This window comes from Salvelinus alpinus, chromosome 11 (genome assembly GCF_045679555.1).
Source record: "Salvelinus alpinus chromosome 11, SLU_Salpinus.1, whole genome shotgun sequence".
Lineage (NCBI taxonomy): Eukaryota > Metazoa > Chordata > Actinopteri > Salmoniformes > Salmonidae > Salvelinus > Salvelinus alpinus.
This window is the reverse complement of record NC_092096.1, coordinates 58,356,699-58,377,489: the sequence shown is the minus strand read 5'-3', so window position 1 is coordinate 58,377,489 and position 20,791 is coordinate 58,356,699. Positions and strand designations below refer to the sequence as shown.

Genomic DNA, 20,791 nt, shown 5'->3' with positions numbered 1-20,791 from the left:
TCTGATGTATGAACCGACTGAGCAAAACCTGGTTTAATCAATGTTGTTTCCACGTCATTTAAAACAACAGAATTCAATGTGATTACATTGAACCAATGTGGAAAACTGATTGGATTTGAAAAAAGTTAACATAAGGGAATTTAGTATTTTTTTCTCACAGCTTTTAACCTAAATCCAATGACATTGAGACATTTTTTTAAATTTCACGTTGGATTCACATTAGTTGACAACTCAACCAAATGTAAATCAGAACTAGACGTCGAACTCCTTTAGCTATCTAAGAAAGTATCTGTTTTCATGTACTTTACAATTCTACTTAGATGTGTGGTTTTGGAAAGAAATGTATTAATCATGGGTATGGCCAGCTAATAATATATCAGATATATAATCCACAGTTGCTCTTCACATCCTCAAAAAATAAATAAACATGAATAAAGATGATATATTAGTCAGATGTGAGGGTCTTGTGTCATGCCATGGGCCTCCAATAATAACCCCCAGCTGGCTCATTACCAAGTCTCAATAGAATTCCCATCAACTGTTAAGAACCAGTTAGCCACACAACTGAAAAGCTTATGGACTCTGTGACTTTACCCAAATAGAACACATGAAATCAATCAATAACTGGGGTTTGAAGGTCAATTTTATTAATTCAGCCTGTGAACAACTCAATACTGTGCTGGAGATACTAAGTACACATGTACAGTGGGTGACAAGAGTGTGACTGACGCCATGTTGAATAGGGGATCCATTATTGTGAAACTAGAACATGGTGTATCCAGCTAATGGTTTGAGATAGATAGGGAGCTCCAACTCCTACCAAAGCGTGACCGGGTGTACAGGCTTTTGCTCCAGCCCAACACTAACACACTTGATTAGGCTAATCGTGGTCCATATTGAAGACTGTCAACGGTTGATTATGTGAAACAGCTGTGCAAGTGCTAGGTTGGAGCAAAAGCCTGCATACTCAGTAGCTCTCCAGGACCAGGGTTGGAGACCACTGAGATAGACCATAGAAGTTGGCTGGTTTCACCTTCTATCATATTATGACAAAGTACGGTCATGACAGAAAAAAAACGATTAATACTTGAACGTTAAAATTGTGTAAAACAAGGCTTCACATCATCATACGCATTAGCAGCAGTGAATGTCTCATACACACACTCTCCTTTCCCTGACTGTGACCACGTACACACACTTACAGACTTGGTCTGTGTAACTTCTGACCAAGAAACCAAAGATTTCAGACCACGTCCCTTCTGAAAAGGTGCTTTGCATCACAGATAAAATGTTACTCAAACATGATTGAAATGTTATTCAAAGAGTCTAGACTTGCTCACCGTCTCTTCGCTAGAACCACAGTGACTTCAATATCGAAGTGGACGGACAGCAGTTTACAGTAGCATAAGCCTTAAATAATGGCCCTCATTCTATAGAAATCTTTTTCAAGGGCTATTAACCCTAAATATCATAACACTACAGTCCATGTCTGAGCACAGAAAACTAGAGTATAGATGATCTGAGCCACAGTGTCCAGTGAATACTTCAGTCTACCTGCAGTAGCTTCAAATAATATTGATCACAGTGTTTCTTGCTACAAAACAAGGTTAGCGCTTAGGAACATATGGTAGTGTGTGTTCACATTTCAGTATACTTGTACAGTATATATTTTTTTAGGTGTGTATGCGTGTCTACCTCAAGGTATGATTATTTGTCTATGTGTGCATCTAGGAAAGCACAGTCAGGGTGATTGTTCCTTTGGTCCTCTTCAGGATGCCCACGGCATCCTCGTGGGTGACCCCCTCCAGACTCTGTTCGTTAACAGCCATAATCTGATCCCCCCGCTTCAGATGCCCGTCCTCTGACGCTGCCCCCTGGAGAAAACACACCCACACGCTAGGTTACCACGCTTTCAATTACAACCGTTTTAACTATCAATTCAAAAGGTATAGATTTCATCAATCTTAAAATCACATTTCAAGAATGTTCAAATGAGCTTGCAAGAAATATACAAATCTAGCGTTATGAAGCTGTTTACCTTTAGTTTTAATGGGAGGTATTCTAACGTCAGATATGCACAAGCAAATCCCCTGCAGATCTCAGGTCAGAATGCTGACCTGCTTTAGTTAATTATAAAGTATGTTTAGCAAAAAGAGGAGATTTCCCCCAACCTTTCCGAACACGGTTTTCACATAAATGGGCAGGTCTCCGTGTGGGCTTCCGAAGCCACCAACGATGCTGAAGCCCAGTCCGTCTGGGCCTCTGTCCAGTGTGATGGTCTTATATTGAGGAGGTCTGTAGGACGTACAGAAATGTTGTCATTAGATATCTAGATATCAGAGGAGGCTGGTGGGAGGAGCTATAGGAGGAAGGGCTCATTCCATTCCAGTCAATACAATGAGCCCGTCCTCCTATAGCTCCTCCCAACAGCCTCCTCTGATAGTTATCGTCTGTTGATGTTTATCGAGCTTTGTACGGGTTTCACAGGAACGACAGTAGTGTGTGTGTGTGTGTGTGTGTGGGTGTGCGTGCACGTACCCCAGGTCGTCGTGGAAGATGCTAGTAGCAGTAAGACCTGAGACTGAGAGTCCGGTAGCTGTCTGCTCATGAAAGGGGCCAGTCACTGTGGTATCACTCCCTGCTACCACCTGTTGGGTTTTGTGGTTGTAAGATGAGTGATACATGAAAAGGTCATTTGGGTGTTTCATCGTTCAGTTCATCAGCTCAGTTATTGGCCTTTTACAGGAATTTGTCTCGCATTTTAGTAATGCTGAGATAAAGACAACATTAATCATCAACATTTGCAGACAACATGACATAGATGACAGCAAGCACATCAAACAGACAGACAAGCTACAGATAATGCACAGTTATCATTGATGTTGTGAGCATTGTCACTAAAAGACCAGAACAATCTTACTGTGGTTGGGAGAATGACTGAACGAGAAGTATTTCACTGACCTGAAGCCTGACGGTGCCGGTGGCGTTCTTCAGCAGGGTGACGGCCTGGCTGTGGCTCATACCCTCAGTAGCGGTCCCACAGATACTGACAATAATGTCACCGATCTGGAGGTCACAAAGAGGTCACGAGGTTCAAATCAAATCAAAATGTATCACTCACATGCTTCGGCAAACAACAACTAACAACTAACAGGGAAAAGCTTACTTACGGACCCTTCCCAACAATGCAGAGAGAAAGAAAATAGAGAAATAATCGAAAAGTAAAACACATAATATTAGGCCGTCATTGTAAATAAGAATTTGTTCTTAACTGACTTGCCTAGTTAAATAGAGGTTAAATAATGTTTTGTTTGATTTAAAACATTAGAAGTAGTAAGGTCATGGCCTGTGTTAACCCCTTGGACACAATGTTTGTAATACCGATACATTTGGGTTAGAGACAGAATACTAAATCGACCCCTAACCCCCAACTGCTAGGCCCTTGTAGGCGTAAACTAAGACGGGCATTGCATTGTATGCCACTTGTTGGAAGGGGTTAGCGGAATGGAGATAGCGGTCTGTGCTGATTGAGAATAGAGATGCATTACCCCTAATCAGTCGGCTTTCAGCCAGGCATCATAAAACAATAGATTCCGGCAATGAAAGTACTGTACTGACTGAAATACTGACTTAGTAATGATACAATGAGATAACAACTGATAACATTAATTTAGGTCATATCTAATACAAGCGAACCATATGTATCAAAACCACTGCTTTGTGTCTTGCCTGTTTTAGTTCACCCTGAAGGAATAACAATGTGATTGTTTCCCATTAAAGTGTAAAAATGAAACAAAAACAGCTTCTTAGCAAGGGCTGTCTGGGAATGGTCTGAGTGGGCTTTTGAAGGGATACCAACATAGATATTCTATTCAAGACATCCACACAGGCCCTCTATTCTGTTACATTTTATGGGTAGAGTTAGATATATGGTCCCAGATGGCTTACTGCTTTACTATTGTCTGCTGCCAGTCTGTATGTGGGAGCGACAATGGTTCGTTTGTCTGTCCTTCTGCAGGAGGCCATAGGCCATCGCTTTCAGCTGTGAAGGCCCTCGAGCCTAATAGGACCAACCTACGTGATGACTTGAAACTGACTAAGGGGAGTATTTAGACTTGAGATACAATTTTCACGCAAATCCCACATTGACGTCACTGAACGATTTATGAAAAAAGTGAGTACACACAGAAATTTCAAATCTGAATAGCCCAACGCCCCATGTGAACCAGCCACAAGTGAAGGGGTAATACACTTAGTTGTAAATATTCTAGAAGTTGACTTAATACTGATGTTTGTGTTTGCATTTGTGGCTTTGGGGAATTTGTATGACCAACATGTCGACATGTTGAAGCTCCTGATTCCATGTGATCTGCGGAGTCTGACTTTCCATGAGGGTTCTAGAACTCAACCAACAACATAGCCTACATAGCCCTATCCTGTTTATTAAGGATCCGCCCCTTTTTTCAATTTTCGCCTAAAATGACATGCCCAAATCTAACTGCCTGTAGCTCAGGATCTGAAGCAAGGATATGCATATTCTTGATACTATTCGAACGGAAACACGTTGAAGTTTGTGGAAATGAGAAATTAATGTAGGAGAATATAACGCATTAGATCTGGTAAAAGATACTACAAAGAAAACACCAACCGTTTTTTTGTATTTTTTTTTGTACCATCATCTTTGAAATGCAAGAGAAAGGCCATAATGTATTATTCCAGCCCTGGCACTTAGATTTTGTCCACTAGATGGCAGCAGTGTATTCACAACATTTTTGACTGATTCAATGAACCATTTTATTTCTGTTCAACATTTTGTTCAAGACTGCCCAAATGTGCCTAATTGGAATATTAATAACTATTCAAGTTCATAACTGTGCACTCTCCTCAAACAATAGCATGGTATTCTTTCACTGTAATAGCTACTGCAAATTGGACAGTGCAGTTAGATGTCACATCTGCTCCTGCAACGCCCTCTACTGCTCATCCTGTGTCTCCTTGACCTGCTGCTACTCCCCCAGTACTCTCTCCCTCCCTCTCTCTCTCTGTTTGTGTGTGATTGTGTGGGCGGGGACAGGTGTGCTGGAGTCAGAGTTGATCCCCACCAGCTGCAACCTGTTACATAATCAAGACCTCTACAAATACTCAGCCATGCCAATTCCACGCTGCCAGATCGTAATCTCTGCTCAGTCAGTCTACGTTTCTAGCCGTTTGCTCCTATTCAGATCCTGTTGTGCTTGTTTTCCTTGCCTGACGCTGTTTTCCTCTCCGCTACAGTTCTGCCCGCTCTGACTCTGGTCCCTGTCTCCAGTCCCACGTCTCGTCATCCTGCTAATCTGTCCTGGATTCCCCACTCTACTACTCCCTTGGATTCCCCTCCGGACCTGCTTACCCTGTCTCAACCCCTCTCGCTCCAGCCTCAGCCTCCGCACCTGGATTCCAGCAACCCGCCTGAGCTTCCCCTGACCTGCACTCCATCTTCCCCCTGTGTTTCAAATACCTTGATTACTTCATCCCAGTCTCCTCGTCTGAGTCTGCTCTTGGGTTCCCCTCTTCCACTCCGCGTAACAATAGATTAACAAGAATTTAAGATTTCTGCCAATATCAGATATGTCTATGTACTGGGAACTGTTCTTGTTACTTACAACCTCATGCTAATCGCATTAGCCTATATTAGCTCAACCGTCCCGTGGATGGGACACCGATCCCGAAGAAGTGAATAACTTTTCAAGTTCATAACTGTGCACTCTGCTCAAACAATAGCATGGTATTATTTCACTGTAATAGCTACTGTAAATTGGACAGTGCAGTTAGATTAACAAAAATGTAAGCTTTCTGCCAATATCAGATATGTCTACGTCCTCGGAAATTTTCTTGTTACTTACAACCTCATGCTAATCGCATTAGCGCACATTAGCTCAACCGTTCCGTGGATGGGACACCGATCTGTAGAGATCCTTATTAACAGGACCCTACAGCTGCTGCTGTACCAACCCACCTTGAGTTTGTGTGTCTGGACAACGAGGCTAGTAGGGTTCATCATGGCGATGAAGATGGGAACATCACCCAGGGGACTGCCCACTCCACCCGCAATACTGATGCCCAAGGAATCAGTGGGGCCCTATGAGGAAAGACAACCAATTACACAAAGTACTTCAAAATCCCTACAACCACAAGGTGTAGTAAGTTACCCCCCTAAAGACAAAATAAAACACATATAGGAACAGTAGTAGTGAAAAACCAATACAATCCGTATGTTGCATCTATCTTAATACAAGGACAAGCTAAAAACTGTTTTGTTTTTCCAAAAATTGATGAATATTATAAAAGAACACTGACCTTAGTGAATTCAACACTTCTGATCTCCTGGTGGTCCAGTGCTGTGCAAACAACAACAGGAAACAGACAAAATGAATCAAGACAAATGGATCAAGCCAGCTTCAGTTTTCCAATCCACTACATGTTAACTGAAAATGTCTTACACTCCTGATTTGTGTGTTGTAAGCTGTCACAGTCCACTTGGAGGCTTCCAGAGGAGGCTGACAGAGAGTGAGGGGTCACCTTGCAGCTGCCTGTTTCACTCATCTACCCAAATACAAGGGAAGAGAAACTTAAAATGAATGGCATAAGTTTCTTTCCTTCTTTCCATTTTGGGACTAAGGACTACCAATAGGACATAGAGGCAGGAGAAGAACTGGGGTGTATTCAGTGAGCTGAAATCATCAGAGAGTTGCAGATAGAATTTCAATGAATAGAGCTGACAGGGTGTCCCTATTCTACATGGGTCATATCAGTTAGATGCATTTCTATCTGAACATGCTGTAATGTTGCCCCCCTAAACAGTACCCAGCATATAATTAAGGTCCAGAAAACAAAATGGCAGCTTACCTGACTGCCCTGTGAGAACCTCCTCTCAGAGTGGAAGGGCCCGGCTTTAAATCTGCCCACCTCCATCACTATGGGTCCCACACCACACTGTAAACATAAACATGTAAACACATAAAACGCTTTTTAACTAAACAAACCATCAAAATAACAGATGCTAGTGACGTATTCTTCACCAACCGGTGGGAAAAGAGCCAAAACAACACACTTTAACAAATTCCCCAATAGATAAATTATTAACAATTTGTAACTTAATATGAGACAACAAACACATTGAACCAAGCCTGGCCCCAGATCTGTTAGTGCTTTATAGCCAAACCCTGTGGTAATGTATATGTATCGAGCAAGATGGCAAAAATAGATCTGGGACCAGGCTTAATTTGACCCAGATGGGACTTCCCATGGTTCCTATATAGGCTCACCTTCAGCAGCTCGGCCACTAACTCCTGGGTGGCATTTCTGACGTCCTCCTTGTTGACGGACAGGATCTGGTCTCCCTGCATCAGCCTCCCGTCACTCTCCACCACGCCCCCTTTCACTATGTCTGACACAAACACCCCTGTGTCGTTCCTGTTGGGGATAGAAACATCATCATATGAGTGAACCAGGGTTTATGTTATGTTAGTGTGAGTGCTTGGTGTCTCTGTGAATGTGTCTGTCATTTGTGTGTGAGCGTTTTGTAGTTAGGGTTAGATAGATACAAGATCAAATCAAATGATGTTCTTTTAAGTGTCATAATTTTTTGTGTCCTCACAAAATGTTGTATTTAACTAATAGGCTGTGGAAATAATTGTCCTCTCTGAGGAAAATAAGGTATCTATCTATCTATCTATCTATCTATCTATCTATCTATCTATCTATCTATCTATCTATCTATCTATCTATCTATCTATCTGTCGCCACATGCTGTAGTTGGTTGACATCCATTTTGATTTACCCCAGTAAGAGGCATGGCGGTTCAGGATCTATAGGTTAAAGTAAAGCAGGTTCCAAAGCAGCATAGAATGACCCAAATACACTGAAGGCAAACCCATGTAAAAAGCCAGGGTATCAGGCTTGGTGTATGTTGGGCTTCTCTATCTACTAGGGCACGGGCTGGGTATCTTTGGGAATTTGTTCTGTTCCGATACCCGTTCCAGTTATGACTCTTATATTCGGTACCGGTTGGAGAATGTTTCCTTATTCGATCCATATGTTGAATGAAAAACACATTTAAATCTTGCAATGCCTAGTATGGTTTTCGAGCAACTAGTCAATTCACTGACCGATGTCAATCACTGAGTTAGGAAAGGTCAAACACATTGATCCCTGCTGCTTAACAACCTGTGACACACACACACACACACACACACACACACACACACACACACACACACACACACACACACACACACACACACACACACACACACACACACACACACACACACACACACAGCTCTAGTGAGTCTAATAGGGGATTAGTAAATTAGTCTCTGATGGGTTGTGTAATGACTCGACATCCTAAATACTTGAGGGGCCCTCCATCCTAGTAAAAGAAAGCTTATCTCCAACATCCTTACGGACATCCATTTTAGGACATCCATTATTTACGATGTACATTTTAGGACATCCTTGTTAGCGGTGCACATTTTAAGACCTCCTTTTTACGGTGTACATTTCAGGAAATCCCATAAATGTTTTCAGTCAAACGTCCCTAGAAGACTTATAGGTTCTAGTACCTTCTCCCCACGATACTGAGGCCCAGGCCCTGACCGGGCTTCTTGTTCAGCTCCACGGTGAAGGCATCCCACAGGTCCTCCTCCTTGTACTGAGCCTCGTCCCTGTAAACGCTGAGACGCACCCGCTGAGGGGTCTGGCGAAGCACGTTGATAGCTTCGTCATGAGTGGCAACGCGCAGGTCAATGTCATTCACCTGTGGAGAGAGGGAGGGAGGGAGGAGATGAAAGAGGAAGGGATAGAGATATATATATATACATATACATATATATATAGAGAGATAAAGAGAGAGATATATATATATATGAGAGAGAGATATAGAGAGAGGAGAAAATAAATCACACGTCAACCATCCAAGGCTTAGCTAAGGTCGACCGCTGTTCAACAGAGTTTAGAATATGAGAATCATGTAGCTATGAGCTTTGCTTTATATCACCTGAACTCCAGAGCGAGAGAGAGATTGCAAGAGAAAGAGAGAGAGAGCGAGAGATTGCGAGAGAGAGAAAAACAGATTTGTCCATTTAAAAATGTTGCGGCAAGAGTACAATCAATAGCATTTGATATTGTTCCTATGTTTATAAACACTGTAGACTCAAACACATTGACAAACATGAATATTGGTGAAGGATGTGAAGAGCGTAACATACACAGTCAACAGCTAGCATGAGGGTAGGTCTATTCATTTTGAAAACTTCGTCTGGTAATAACACCATAATGTACTTAGCTTAGAGCTGAGAACAGCAACCTATTCTAAGGGTCCATGTCAAGGGGAAATAGCCCATTAGCGCTAGCATAGCATTGCATGGCTTTTCCCATAGCAGACTGAAATGGGTCACTAATGACATTGGTTCTGCTTGAACCACAGAATGGGTGGCCACTCTCTCACTTTTCCCCCTGACCCTATCATGAGCAGTATGAATACTACAGCTTGGCTGGGGGCCCAAAGTGAATTACTGAGAGGGGGGGGGGGGGTGGTAATTAAGTCATAAGGGTGTGTGTGTGTTTGCGTTCGTTGAAAGGGGTTGACTGAGCTACCATGACTAACTGCCCCAGTCACACCCCTAGTCTCCATAACAAAGCAAAGGGCAAAGGGGTGGCTGTCAGAGAGTTAAGCTGGCTATTAAGATGTCATTCTATATATCATACCATCTATACATGCTGACTGTTTATACATGGTCAATTTTAGATGTTATATATGATTCAAGTGAAATTGCAAAGTTCTTCTTTAGACTATGAACCAAATCCTTAGATTCTTAAGATTCACGTATGTATTGCAACACAATATTATACCAGAGAGTGAAATATGTGCCTTTATCTCAAGTTAGGATTGGGTTCTCCTATCTGATATTGTCCATCACACGGGATTGCTGAAGATGTACGGGCCTGGCCAAATAGTCTCAGAGTAGGAGTGCTGATCTAGGATCTATTTAGCCTTTTATATCATAATGAGATTACAGCGATGGGGGGGCGATCTGATCCTAAATGATGAACACGTTCCAATACCTCCAGGATCTGGTCCCCAGCCCAAAGTCTCCCATCCTTGGAGGCAGCTCCGTCCTCATAGACCTCGTGAATGATGATGGTCCCCTGGAGAAAGAGAAGCGAAAGAAAAGAAGAGTATGAGAGAGGCGAAAAAACAAGTGATGAAATCGGAGAGGTGTGTGGTTGGAGAGAAGGAGAAATAGAAGACAGAGGGAGGAGGGATGAACGAAGATTAAATTGAGAGAAGTTGTCAGATAGAGAGAGAGAGAAGTGAAGATCATATAATGACAAGACAAAGGAGTTCAGGAATACATGAGAGGCAGAGTGGAACAGGTTGGCATTAGCTGGAGTCTGTGTATGTGGGTGTCCATGGGGGAGGGGGGAGGGGTATGGGGGAGGTGGGTCATTCTCAGGTCAACGGTCACATTCCAGGCCTGGATATTGTCTCCTGTGGCTGAGGCTAGACAAATTCCTCAGGCCTGGCTGAGCAAACAGAATGGAGGGGAGAGAGGAGGAGCGGTGTGTGTGTGTGTGTGTGTGTGTGTGTGTGTGTGTGTGTGTGTGTGTGTGTGTGTGTGTGTGTGTGTGACAGACTGCATCACTTCCTATATTCCTTTGCCATTCCACTGCCTCCACAGCTATTTCTGCCCGGGATACTACTAACAGCTCTAATAGCACAGGAACCAAAGGGGGTGGCACATCTTTCAACTTTGTGTCATTATTTAAGTAGTAGTGGGTGGGTCTTCTCCTAATGTTAGTGGTTGAACTTGGGACTAATTGTTTCTTATGTACTGTTGTAAAATATAGAATTGGACAAAAACACATTGTAAATTCAGATTTAAAACTACAGATAAAACTATGTAAAACTAACCCAGATTCTTTGTCAGTATCTGTGAATTTGCAATCTGATAATTGGGATCCAACAACCGTTCTGTCATAGATTATTCAGAAATACAAGTTCAGATATTATTCTATAACACGAGTGGACACTTCAAAAGCCCACAGTCATATCCACAGTCATCACAGAGCTGCTTTGATGAAAAGTTCCTTGGTCGTGGTCTTTGGTCTTTGGCCTACCAGTAGAGTGTCACAGCCCCCCACGATGCTGAGGCCCAGGCCTGTGCGGCCCTTGGAGATGTCTATGGTGGTCTCACAGCCGGGGATGATGGGACAGGTCACAGGGTCAGAGGAAGCCAGAGTGCCAGGGGTGGACGAGCGACTAGAGCCTGATGAGAGAGAGTGGGAAATTGAGATGAAAGGATGAAATAAATATATTAATTCTAGCCTGGTCCCAGATCTGTGTGTGCTTTTAGCCAACTCCTCTGATTATTATTGGCATGCCATTCAATATACCCCAATGACAAAAATATTGGCTAAAGCACATATCCATTCGATGCCAGGCTGAAGTCAGACTAGAATCTCTTCAGACACTGTTGACAAGGTATACAGAGCATTCAGAAAGTATTCAGACCCCTTCACTTTTTTCACATTTTGTTACGTTACAGCCTTGTTCTAAAATTGATTCAATTGTTTTTTCCCCTCGTCAATCTACACACAATACCACATAATGACAAAGCAAAAACGTTTTTATTTTTTGTTGAAAAAAAAGAAGCAAATTTATAAAAAATAAAAACCTGAAATATGAAATTTACTGTATAAATTTACTGTAGGCTGGGTTTCTGTATAAGCACTTTGTGACAACTGCTGATGTAAAAAGGGCTTTACAAATACATTTGAGTGATTGAATATTATATATTTTTTATACTGTATCTGGTTTATTCTCCATTATGTAAATCAACAGAAACAGTATTGACTAACAATCACAGATGTGATTTCTATCCCAAGTGATTGGTATTGAAGTTGGGGGCACTTGCCCTATAAGCATATCACTCTGCTCTATCTAACTGAGTGAATCACACTTCTTTCAGATTTTGTGTTATAACTAGCTCCAATATTTAAGTTATGTAAAACATCCCCAGTTAGGTTGTTTATGCTTAATAAACACAATTGCTAATGATCTATCGCATTTCCTCCTGACAACACATGACAAGCGGTTTACTCACTCCTGATTGGCTCTGACTCAGACTGGCCCAGGGTATCCATGGAGATTCTAGGGAGGCTGGTTGCCTGACCAGTACAGTGAGGGAGAAGGGGCGATGACTTGTCTGTGCAGATAGTCAATTTCACTGAGCTTTTGGCCTTCTTCAGTAAAGAGTGGACCTGAAATGGAGGAAAAAAACATGCTTAGAAAAAAAAGTGCTATCTAGAACCTAGAAGCGTTATTCAGCTGTCCCCATAGTAGAACCCTTTGGAGAACCCATTTTGGTTCCAGGTAGAACCCCTTTGGGTTCGAAGTCTAACCCTTTTCACAGAAGGTTCTACATAGAACCCAATAGGGTTCTACCTGGAACCAAAAAGAGTTCTACCTGGAACCAAAATGGGTTATCCTATGGGGACAGCCAAAGAACCATTTTGGAACACTTTTTCTAAGAGTGTAGTCCCCAACAGATGGTCTATGTACGGGCTAATAAACGAAGGGCTATGCGTTCTATGAAAAAATAATGAACGACGTGAAAGGTGTGTTCGACGACGCGCTAGCGGAGTGGAACTGACCTATCACGGAGTTGCATTATTTTTCAGAGAATGCATAGAGCCCCGAGTTGATTATCCCTTTTATACCATGGCTATAATTGACCACATTTTCCACAAGAAATGTGTTCATTTGTTCAACATCCACTGAAGTAGCTAGCAAGTTTATTAGATAGCTACAGCAGTTGCCGTGGTAACCAAACAAACAGACTTGCTAGTTTAGCTAATCAAATCATCAGTCCTAGCTTGCTATTATGAAAATTGTAAAAATGAACTATAGCCATTGAATTCTACATTAAATTATATACTGGGTGGTTCGAGCCATGAATGCTGATTGTCTGACAACCATGGTATATCAGACAGTATAGCACGGGTATGACAAAATATTTATTTTTACTGCTCTAATTATGTTGGCAACCAGTTTATAATAGCAATGAGGCACCTCGGGGGTTTATACTATATGGCCAATATACCACGGCTAAGGGCTGTGTCCAGGCACTCCACGTTGCATCGTACTTAAGATCAGCCCTTATCCGTGGTATATTGGCCATATACCACACCTCCTCGGGCCGTATTACTTAACTAACACTCAGCAAGCTAATCATCTAAATATACATTAACCCTGGAATAGGGTGTGTGTCTAAAATGGCTGCAGAGGCAGCTCTTACCCTGTCCACAGTGTAGCCCATCACTGGCGTGTCCTCCACAGCCAGGAGTTTATCTCCAGATTTGATGCTGCCGTCCTGCATAGAGAAATACAGGACTGGTGTTAGAGAATGTTTTGCAATGGGTAAAATGTGGGCAACCAATTAGCATAACATGTAGGATTGTCCAATAGGATTTTCTGTAGAGTATTGTTCTTTAAAACTAGTCATGGACCACTACTCTGCCCTGCCAAGCAAAAAGGCAGTAACTGCTCATAGCGTGGAACTGAGAAATATGGCTTATATTTACCTTGGTTTCACAGTAACTTTATGCAGTTACTGCTAACATGACCCCCATTTTCTCCAAAACACATTACAATAGAGGCAGGATACTTGTCCACATGATTAAGCATGTATTTAATGTAGCAAAAAATGACATTAACTAATTTCTGATCAAATGAGTAGTTACTGCCTTTTTGCTTGATAGGGCAGTACAGGGTGTACAGGCTTTTGTTCCAACCCAGCCTTTTATTGATTCAACTAATCAAGGTCCTAATGAGCAGTTGATTAGTTATTTATCCAGAGCGACTTACAGTAGATTAATTTTCAAATTTTTATCTTCCATACTGGTCCCACGTGGAAATTGAACCCATGACCCTGGCGTTTGCAAATGCCATGCTCTACCAACCGAGCCACACGTGACCAGTAATATTAGGTGGTTTGCGCTGGGCTGGAACAAAACCCTGTTCCCCTTGTGGGTCCCCCAGAACACTTCTATAGAGAATACCTATTTGAATCAGAAGAGTAAGAAACAGTAGAGTGACATACCTTTCCTGCTGGTCCTTTTTCAGTTATACTCTGAATCACAACCCCATCCTTGGTGTCCTCACTGAAAGTGATGCCGAATCCACCCTCCTCCTGGAGTTAAACAGTGATAATGTAGTTGAATTGTACTCAATAGCTCCCTGTCAACCATAATTATAGGCACAGTGAATCACAATTGAAAACATAATTATGCACATGAAATATGCACGACGACACATTAAACACGAACATAGCGATCAGAAACAACACAGCACAGGTTTGTTTTGTAAATTGTGAGGCATTTTGGAGCATTATGGTTCTACCGGCATCAAAGACTCGAAAGAAACAGGGAGGTACCATCTGAACTTGACTAATACGAAACACTTGTTTACATTTTCCGTTGCAAAATGTTTTGGTACAATGTGCCGTAATGAACACTATCCAGCTTCACTCAGCATCTTGATATTTTGTTCCTGGTGAGCGAGAGGAAGTAACAGGGAAGTATGTGTCTGGTATGTGCCCATATCAGATGTTACCTTCATACCTTGATCCTCTAATAGACCATGTGGATAGATAGCTAGGCTGAGACTCCCATCCAGGTGTTTGGCTTGTCAAAAGACCCATTCAATTAGAATAGGTTCACATCACCCTCTCTCATTCTTTCTTTCTCTCTCTTTGTCTGTCTATCTGTCTATCTATTCTCAGTTCCTAGGGTAGACTGCTGTCGTCCCTCGATCATTTGCTTCCTCCTCTCTCTGTCTCTCTAATAACAGTCTATCCAATTAGAATAGGCCCATTTTCTCCCCTCTCTCATTCTCTCTCTCTCCTTTACCAGCCTATTAAACTAGAAAAGGTTATTTCGACCCCCCTCCCTCCCTCCCTCTCTCTCTTTCTCTCACTATGGTTCTCTCTACTTCCCTTTGTTTTATGACCTCATCAATAAAACCTTTTCCTGAAAAGGTCTGAGGTTATATAACTCATAGCAGCACGGGAGCTTCTCCAGGTAACTTATAGCAGAGCAGCACGGGAGTCTTGAGTGTCTCACCTTCAGCAGAATGACGTGCTGCACATATTTGAACATGTCGACATCGATCGCCGAGGGTGCAATGGAAGAACATGTTTCCAGCTGTGAGAAAATGAATAATAAAGAGATTGAAAGAGTATAATATATGAGTGTATTTTCAGTCATTGAGCTGCTTCACACTGTAAGGTCGTTTATATGCATGTGTGTATGCATGTGGCGTGTGTGAGTGTGTGTATGTCAGCGTGCATGCCCGCATGTGTGTGTATGTACTATGCCTTTGTGTGCACATGCCTGTATGTGTGTGTGTGTGTGTGTTTACCTCTGTCTGGGGCTCCAGTGTGTCTCCATGCTCCCTCACTGGTCCCACAGCCATCTGGTTGAGAGCATCTGTGTTCCTGCCCACCAGTCATAACTCAGAGTAAATCACCAATCAGAGTAAATCACACCCAGCTTTCTGCCTGTCTGATACTTATAGCTCATATGAATCACAGAGCCTGCGCCCCAAATGGCAACCCTTCCCCTATACAGTGCAATACTTTTTGTCTTAAATTGTTGGACATTCAAAAATTATGGAAATTTGTTCCAAAGTATTGCTACGCATAATAGAGAGATATATGTGGCCGTATGAAATTATTACGTTTAAATCAAATAGTCTATCTGCTTGGGCTTCTTGCGGTCAATTTGCAGTTGACTAATTATTTGTAACTGTGTTCCGGCCCCCTGACCATCCGCTCAAGAAAGAAAATAGGCCCGCGGCTGAACCTAGTTGATGATCCCTGATGTAGGGAATATTGTGTCAATTGGGACGCAGGCTGAGTCTCTAAACCACACAAGTCTAATTGAGGCAATCAGTTGAGTTAAGTAGTGTGTGTTCCTGCCCGTGAGTCGAGAATCCCTTATTTTGGTCTGATTCATTTGAGCCTGTCTATGTGTGATAACTAGCTGGGTTTTCACGGATCCTGACTGATAGTAACACAGGTAATAGAAGAAGACATCTTGGGAGTATTGAGATGCCCCTTGTGTCTTCTCTGATATCAGTTTACATCAGTCCTTTGTAACACCACAGCTCCCTCTACTGGGCGTTATATGGTGATGCATTAGACCTGAACTAGTCCTTTGCTATTGAAGGGGCTCAGCTACAGCAGTGTTCCCCAACTCCAGTCCTCCACTACCACTAACAGCAAACACCTGAATCAACGTTTTCACGGCTTGATGATTGGTTGACAAGTTGAATCAGGTGAGTTTGTCCCAGGCCACAACAAAAATGTGTATGGTTGGAGGTACTGGACGACTGGAGTTGGGGAACACTGAGCTACAGTATCTATACATTTTTGCCCATGTTAACACTTGGTAAAGATACTTGAAACAATACTTGGTGGGGGGATGGAGATAAGGACTTGGGATATATGTCCCTGTTTCTTCAAATACACCACCTGATGAAAATGATCTTGACCTTCGATGGGGCGCTTTTAATGATGGAGGAAGCATTCTGGTGACTCCGCCCATACAGAATCTGCCCGTTGATCTGATAGGGTGCAGAAATGTACTTATTACTACTGTCTTCATAGCACTTTATTGAATTGAATTCGATGCAATACTATTCAATTCAGCAACTGCCATTCATTTTGCTTGCTTCCTGCAAACCTCAGATAATATAGTCGAGACTAAAACTCAATGCAGATCTCAAATCAGAGAGGACAATCTAAATCAAGTCATATTTGTCTGATTCAGACCATACAACACAGTAATAACCACTGGGTTATCAACTCCTGGTTAAGAAGCACCCATCTAAAGCATCTGTGACCACTAAGTTACTAATCCAAGCCCCTCACCTCCAACAGTTCATCCCCGACCACAACGCGACCATCTTTGCCGGCAGCTCCACTGGGGTCGATCCCGACCACAAACACGCTCATGCGGGAGCGGTCACGGTTGCCAGCCAGGCTAAGGCCCAGGCCGGTCTTCCCCTTCTCCAGCTCAATCATGTGCAGAAGCCCTGGGAGGCTGCCGTACCTCTGACTGATGTTTTCTGTAGAAAACAGTAGATGAAATGGGTTGAAACACTGGCAAATCATACTGATGGACGTGAATACAGTGGCGGGCTTGACTACAACCTGTGTGTGTTGTATAATTATAATTCACATGTGAAATGATTGAATAGAGCCACATACAGCTATAATGGATAGATTTCTATGTATTTTATAGTATGGCTTTACGCTGGATTTAAGCTGGCTTTTCTTGACTTACTACACTCACAACCGAACATAAGAAGAATGTGACAGAGAAGTCATGAATGGGAATCAAACAAAAGGGTTCTAAGCGCAAGGATCACATCAAATGCAAAGTCATAATCAATACAACATCTCACAAGAGTCAAATTCTTCTATTACACTCCCTGACTGACAGGCCTCTCTCTCTCTCTCTCATCTATGTTGTTCTGGGCTGTATGCCTGAATGCTCCTGTACTAATCTCCCTGACTCACCTCTCCAGTCTCCACCTCATCAATTGGATCACCACAGAACACACACACACACACACCAGGGGCCGAGAAGGGACCATACTGCCTGTAATCAGAAGAGCCCGAGGCCCCATCCAGAAACAACCCCTTTCCCTACCCCCTAGACTAGGGGTATTCAACTGTTACATTACGAGGTCTGGAGCCTGCTGCTTTTCTGTTCTACCTGATAAATAATTGCACCCACCTGGTGTCGCAGGTCTAAATCAGTGCCTGATTAGAGGGGAAGAATGAAAAAAAAACGCAGTGGGACTGGCTTCGAGGTCCAGAGTTGAGTTTGAAGGCCCAAAGCACTTAATTTTGAATAACTGGATAGGTATAATATCACTGTGCTAGTCTAGTTCACTTGCCTTGGGATCCTAGTAGCAAGACTTACATTGAACTCCATTCCACATCAAGTAACTCATGCAAGCACATTATGGAACAGAGGGAACTGTGAAGAGAATCTGTTGTAAATGTAATGTAATGTTGTTTTTTATTGTATATAAATGACTTAATTGTGCTGGACCCTGGGAAGAGTAGCTGCTGCCTTGGCAGTAACTAATGGGCATCCATAATAAATAAAAATAAAAATACTTAGCTCTTGAAGTGGACTGAAATTGGTGTCTGTACAAATGTTGGGTGTACCGGTGTGTTCCGGCCCAATTCAAGCACTGGCAAGACCATGATTGCAATGTGGAGGCCCTCTAGTGGCCACTAGGTCCTAGCACATGGGAGCAGGCAAGCCAAGAGGGAAATGTCTGAATCCATTGCATAGTCTAGAAACAAACCCTACTGCCTACCCACTGTGCAGTGGATCTTTGTGTAAATCTGAAAGGAGTATAAATATGGTAGTAGCTGCACATTGCCCTCTTAAGAATTTGTTGGACTTTCCCCTATCAAATCTATCCAGTTCTCCACAAGTGCATAGGGAGTAGGGGCTAGGGGTTGGGTCTCTTTCCTAGATCTGTTCATAGAGTCACACTCACTCCATCTGTAGCCAAACTTATCCTCCTCTTCCGTCTGAGACGGTCCGTCGGGAATCTCTGTCAGAGTATCCGTGTCTGTCTCTCCAACGTGGGGAACCACAGGAAGAGAGAGGTGAGGAGTGGTGGACGATGTCTTTCCCGCTTCCCGCTTTGCCGGCTGCCACATCACAGAAGTATCGGGAAAATAGATTTGTTGTGTGGCAAAAAGGCAGATAAAAATCGCTTAGTTTCAACATAGCAGGTTTAGCTGACTACAACCTAAAGCTGTATTGTTAAATTCAGTCGGTAAAGTAAGTTTTAGTCACTCGTGTGCAGATGGACACTAAAATAACATTACCCTACATTTTAGGGATTATTTTTTGTTTATATGCCTAAACACGGAATGCTTGCTTTAAGCAAAGTCATAAGCAGTGTATTTTTAGATTACTTCAATATTCAAGACTGAGTTTAATAACAAATGTTCCTTACTGATCGAATTCAATCCAACCATTGTATATAAACATAACCTCGTAAAACTGACTATCCTACCGATCCTTGACTTCAGCGATGTCATTTACAAAATAGCCTCCAACACTCTACTCAGCAAATTGAATGTAGTCTATCACAGTGCCATCCGTTTTGTCACCAAAGCCCCATATACTACCCACCACTGCGACCTGTATGCTCTCGTTGGCTGGCCCTCGCTTCATATTCGTGACCAAACCCACTGGCTCCAGGTCATCTATAAGTCTTTGCTAGGTAAAGCCCGCCTTATCTCAGCTCACTGGCCACCATAGCAGCACCCACCCGTAGCACGCGCTCCAGCAGGTATATTTCACTGGTCACCCCCAAAGCCAACTCCTCCTTTGGCCGCCTTTCCTTCCAGTGCTCTGCTGCCAATGACTGGAACGAACTGCAAAAATCACTGAAGCTGGAGACTTAAATCTCCTTCACTAACTTTACGCATCAGCTGTCAGAGCAGCTTACCGATCATTGCACCTGTACATAGCCCATCTGTACATAGCACATTTATTTTTTTGCTCATTTGCACCCCAGTATCTCTACTTGCACATTCATCTTCTGCACATCTATCACTCCAGTGTTGAATTGCTAAATTGTAATTATTTCGCCACTATGGCCTTTATTGCCTTAACTTCCTAATCTTAATACATTTGTACACACTGTATATATACTTTTCTATTGTGTTATTGACTGTACGTTTGTTTATCCCATGTGTAACTCTGCATTGTTTGTGTTGAACTGCTTTGCTCTATCTTGGCCAGGTCGCAGTTGTAAATGAGAACTTGTTCTCAACTGGCCTACCTGGTTAAATAAAGGTGAAATAAATAAAAATAAAATAAAAATATGATAATGGATACAAAGGTAAACATTGGATTATTTTTTATCAATTTAGTTCAATTCAAATCCATTTTGATTCCGAATCAAACCATTGCATATTTTGGGGATGAATTTGGCAATTTCAATTAACACATTTTGCAAAACGATCCAAAATTCAGAAATTTGTATCGATGCTATCTGTAAACAACAAAACGCAAAAAAGAAAAAGGTATTCAAACAGGTTTAGTGGAAAGATGCTAGGACAGCATGTATGCATGTAAGGGCTGTCCAGTATGTGTCTCCACATATATTCCATAACACAACCGTACGAGCATACATGGAAATAGAAGGTGAAAAGCACGACAACACAAAGACCCACAAACCTTAAACGGAGTAGGAGTGAAAGGGTTAGTTGGGGAGAGGCGTAGGAATAGTCTACTGTGACACTCAACCTCCTACAAAGAACAGAGAATAGTCAGTGACTTTCTAGGACAGCATCATAGCGAAACTAAAGGCAGAAACTTCACTCCACTGCTATGATGGAGAGTATGAGTGAAGTGCTAGGTCTACTAAAAATTCTAATTTTATGAGATAAATATGATTCATTATTGCGGACTAAAACTGGATAACTGATGGGTCATGTGTATGCAATCACACATTCACTCGTTGTGATGGAACCTGAACTTTAAAAGTACGATGAACAAAAAAATGTTTCCTAAAGCTCTGTGGAAATGTGGTTTGAGACTTCTACGACAATACAACGTCAAGTTACAGGGATTACCTAAGTTTAAAAGACCGTCGCCCAAACACTTTCAAATACAGTACTTGAGCAGTGCTTTGTTTGCT

At 42.3% G+C, this 20,791-nt stretch overlaps 1 protein-coding gene across 7 annotated transcripts in view; it reads right to left on the bottom strand.

Moving 5' to 3' along the window:
- Nucleotides 1–625: 625 nt before the first annotated feature.
- LOC139534922 (multiple PDZ domain protein-like) overlaps nt 626–20,791 on the bottom strand; it is a 75,001-nt gene continuing 54,835 nt past the window's right edge. For 6 of the 7 annotated variants that reach the window (XM_071334447.1, XM_071334448.1, XM_071334453.1 and 3 more), the window contains 21 exons: nt 20,329–20,400; nt 18,629–18,785; nt 16,977–17,173; nt 16,578–16,669; nt 15,464–15,539; nt 15,166–15,246; nt 14,145–14,234; nt 13,341–13,415; nt 12,147–12,303; nt 11,161–11,309; nt 10,105–10,188; nt 8,604–8,797; nt 7,305–7,452; nt 6,886–6,972; nt 6,480–6,582; nt 6,337–6,377; nt 5,996–6,118; nt 2,962–3,066; nt 2,539–2,648; nt 2,172–2,295; nt 626–1,874 (listed from right to left, as the gene is read on the bottom strand). In XM_071334447.1, the coding sequence (XP_071190548.1) occupies nt 1,728–1,874; nt 2,172–2,295; nt 2,539–2,648; nt 2,962–3,066; nt 5,996–6,118; nt 6,337–6,377; nt 6,480–6,582; nt 6,886–6,972; nt 7,305–7,452; nt 8,604–8,797; nt 10,105–10,188; nt 11,161–11,309; nt 12,147–12,303; nt 13,341–13,415; nt 14,145–14,234; nt 15,166–15,246; nt 15,464–15,539; nt 16,578–16,669; nt 16,977–17,173; nt 18,629–18,785; nt 20,329–20,400 (2,412 nt within the window). In that variant the 3' untranslated portion in view covers nt 626–1,727. The remainder of the gene's footprint in view (nt 1,875–2,171; nt 2,296–2,538; nt 2,649–2,961; nt 3,067–5,995; nt 6,119–6,336; nt 6,378–6,479; nt 6,583–6,885; nt 6,973–7,304; nt 7,453–8,603; nt 8,798–10,104; nt 10,189–11,160; nt 11,310–12,146; nt 12,304–13,340; nt 13,416–14,144; nt 14,235–15,165; nt 15,247–15,463; nt 15,540–16,577; nt 16,670–16,976; nt 17,174–18,628; nt 18,786–20,328; nt 20,401–20,791) is intronic. The other variant, XM_071334450.1, reaches the window with a different exon arrangement.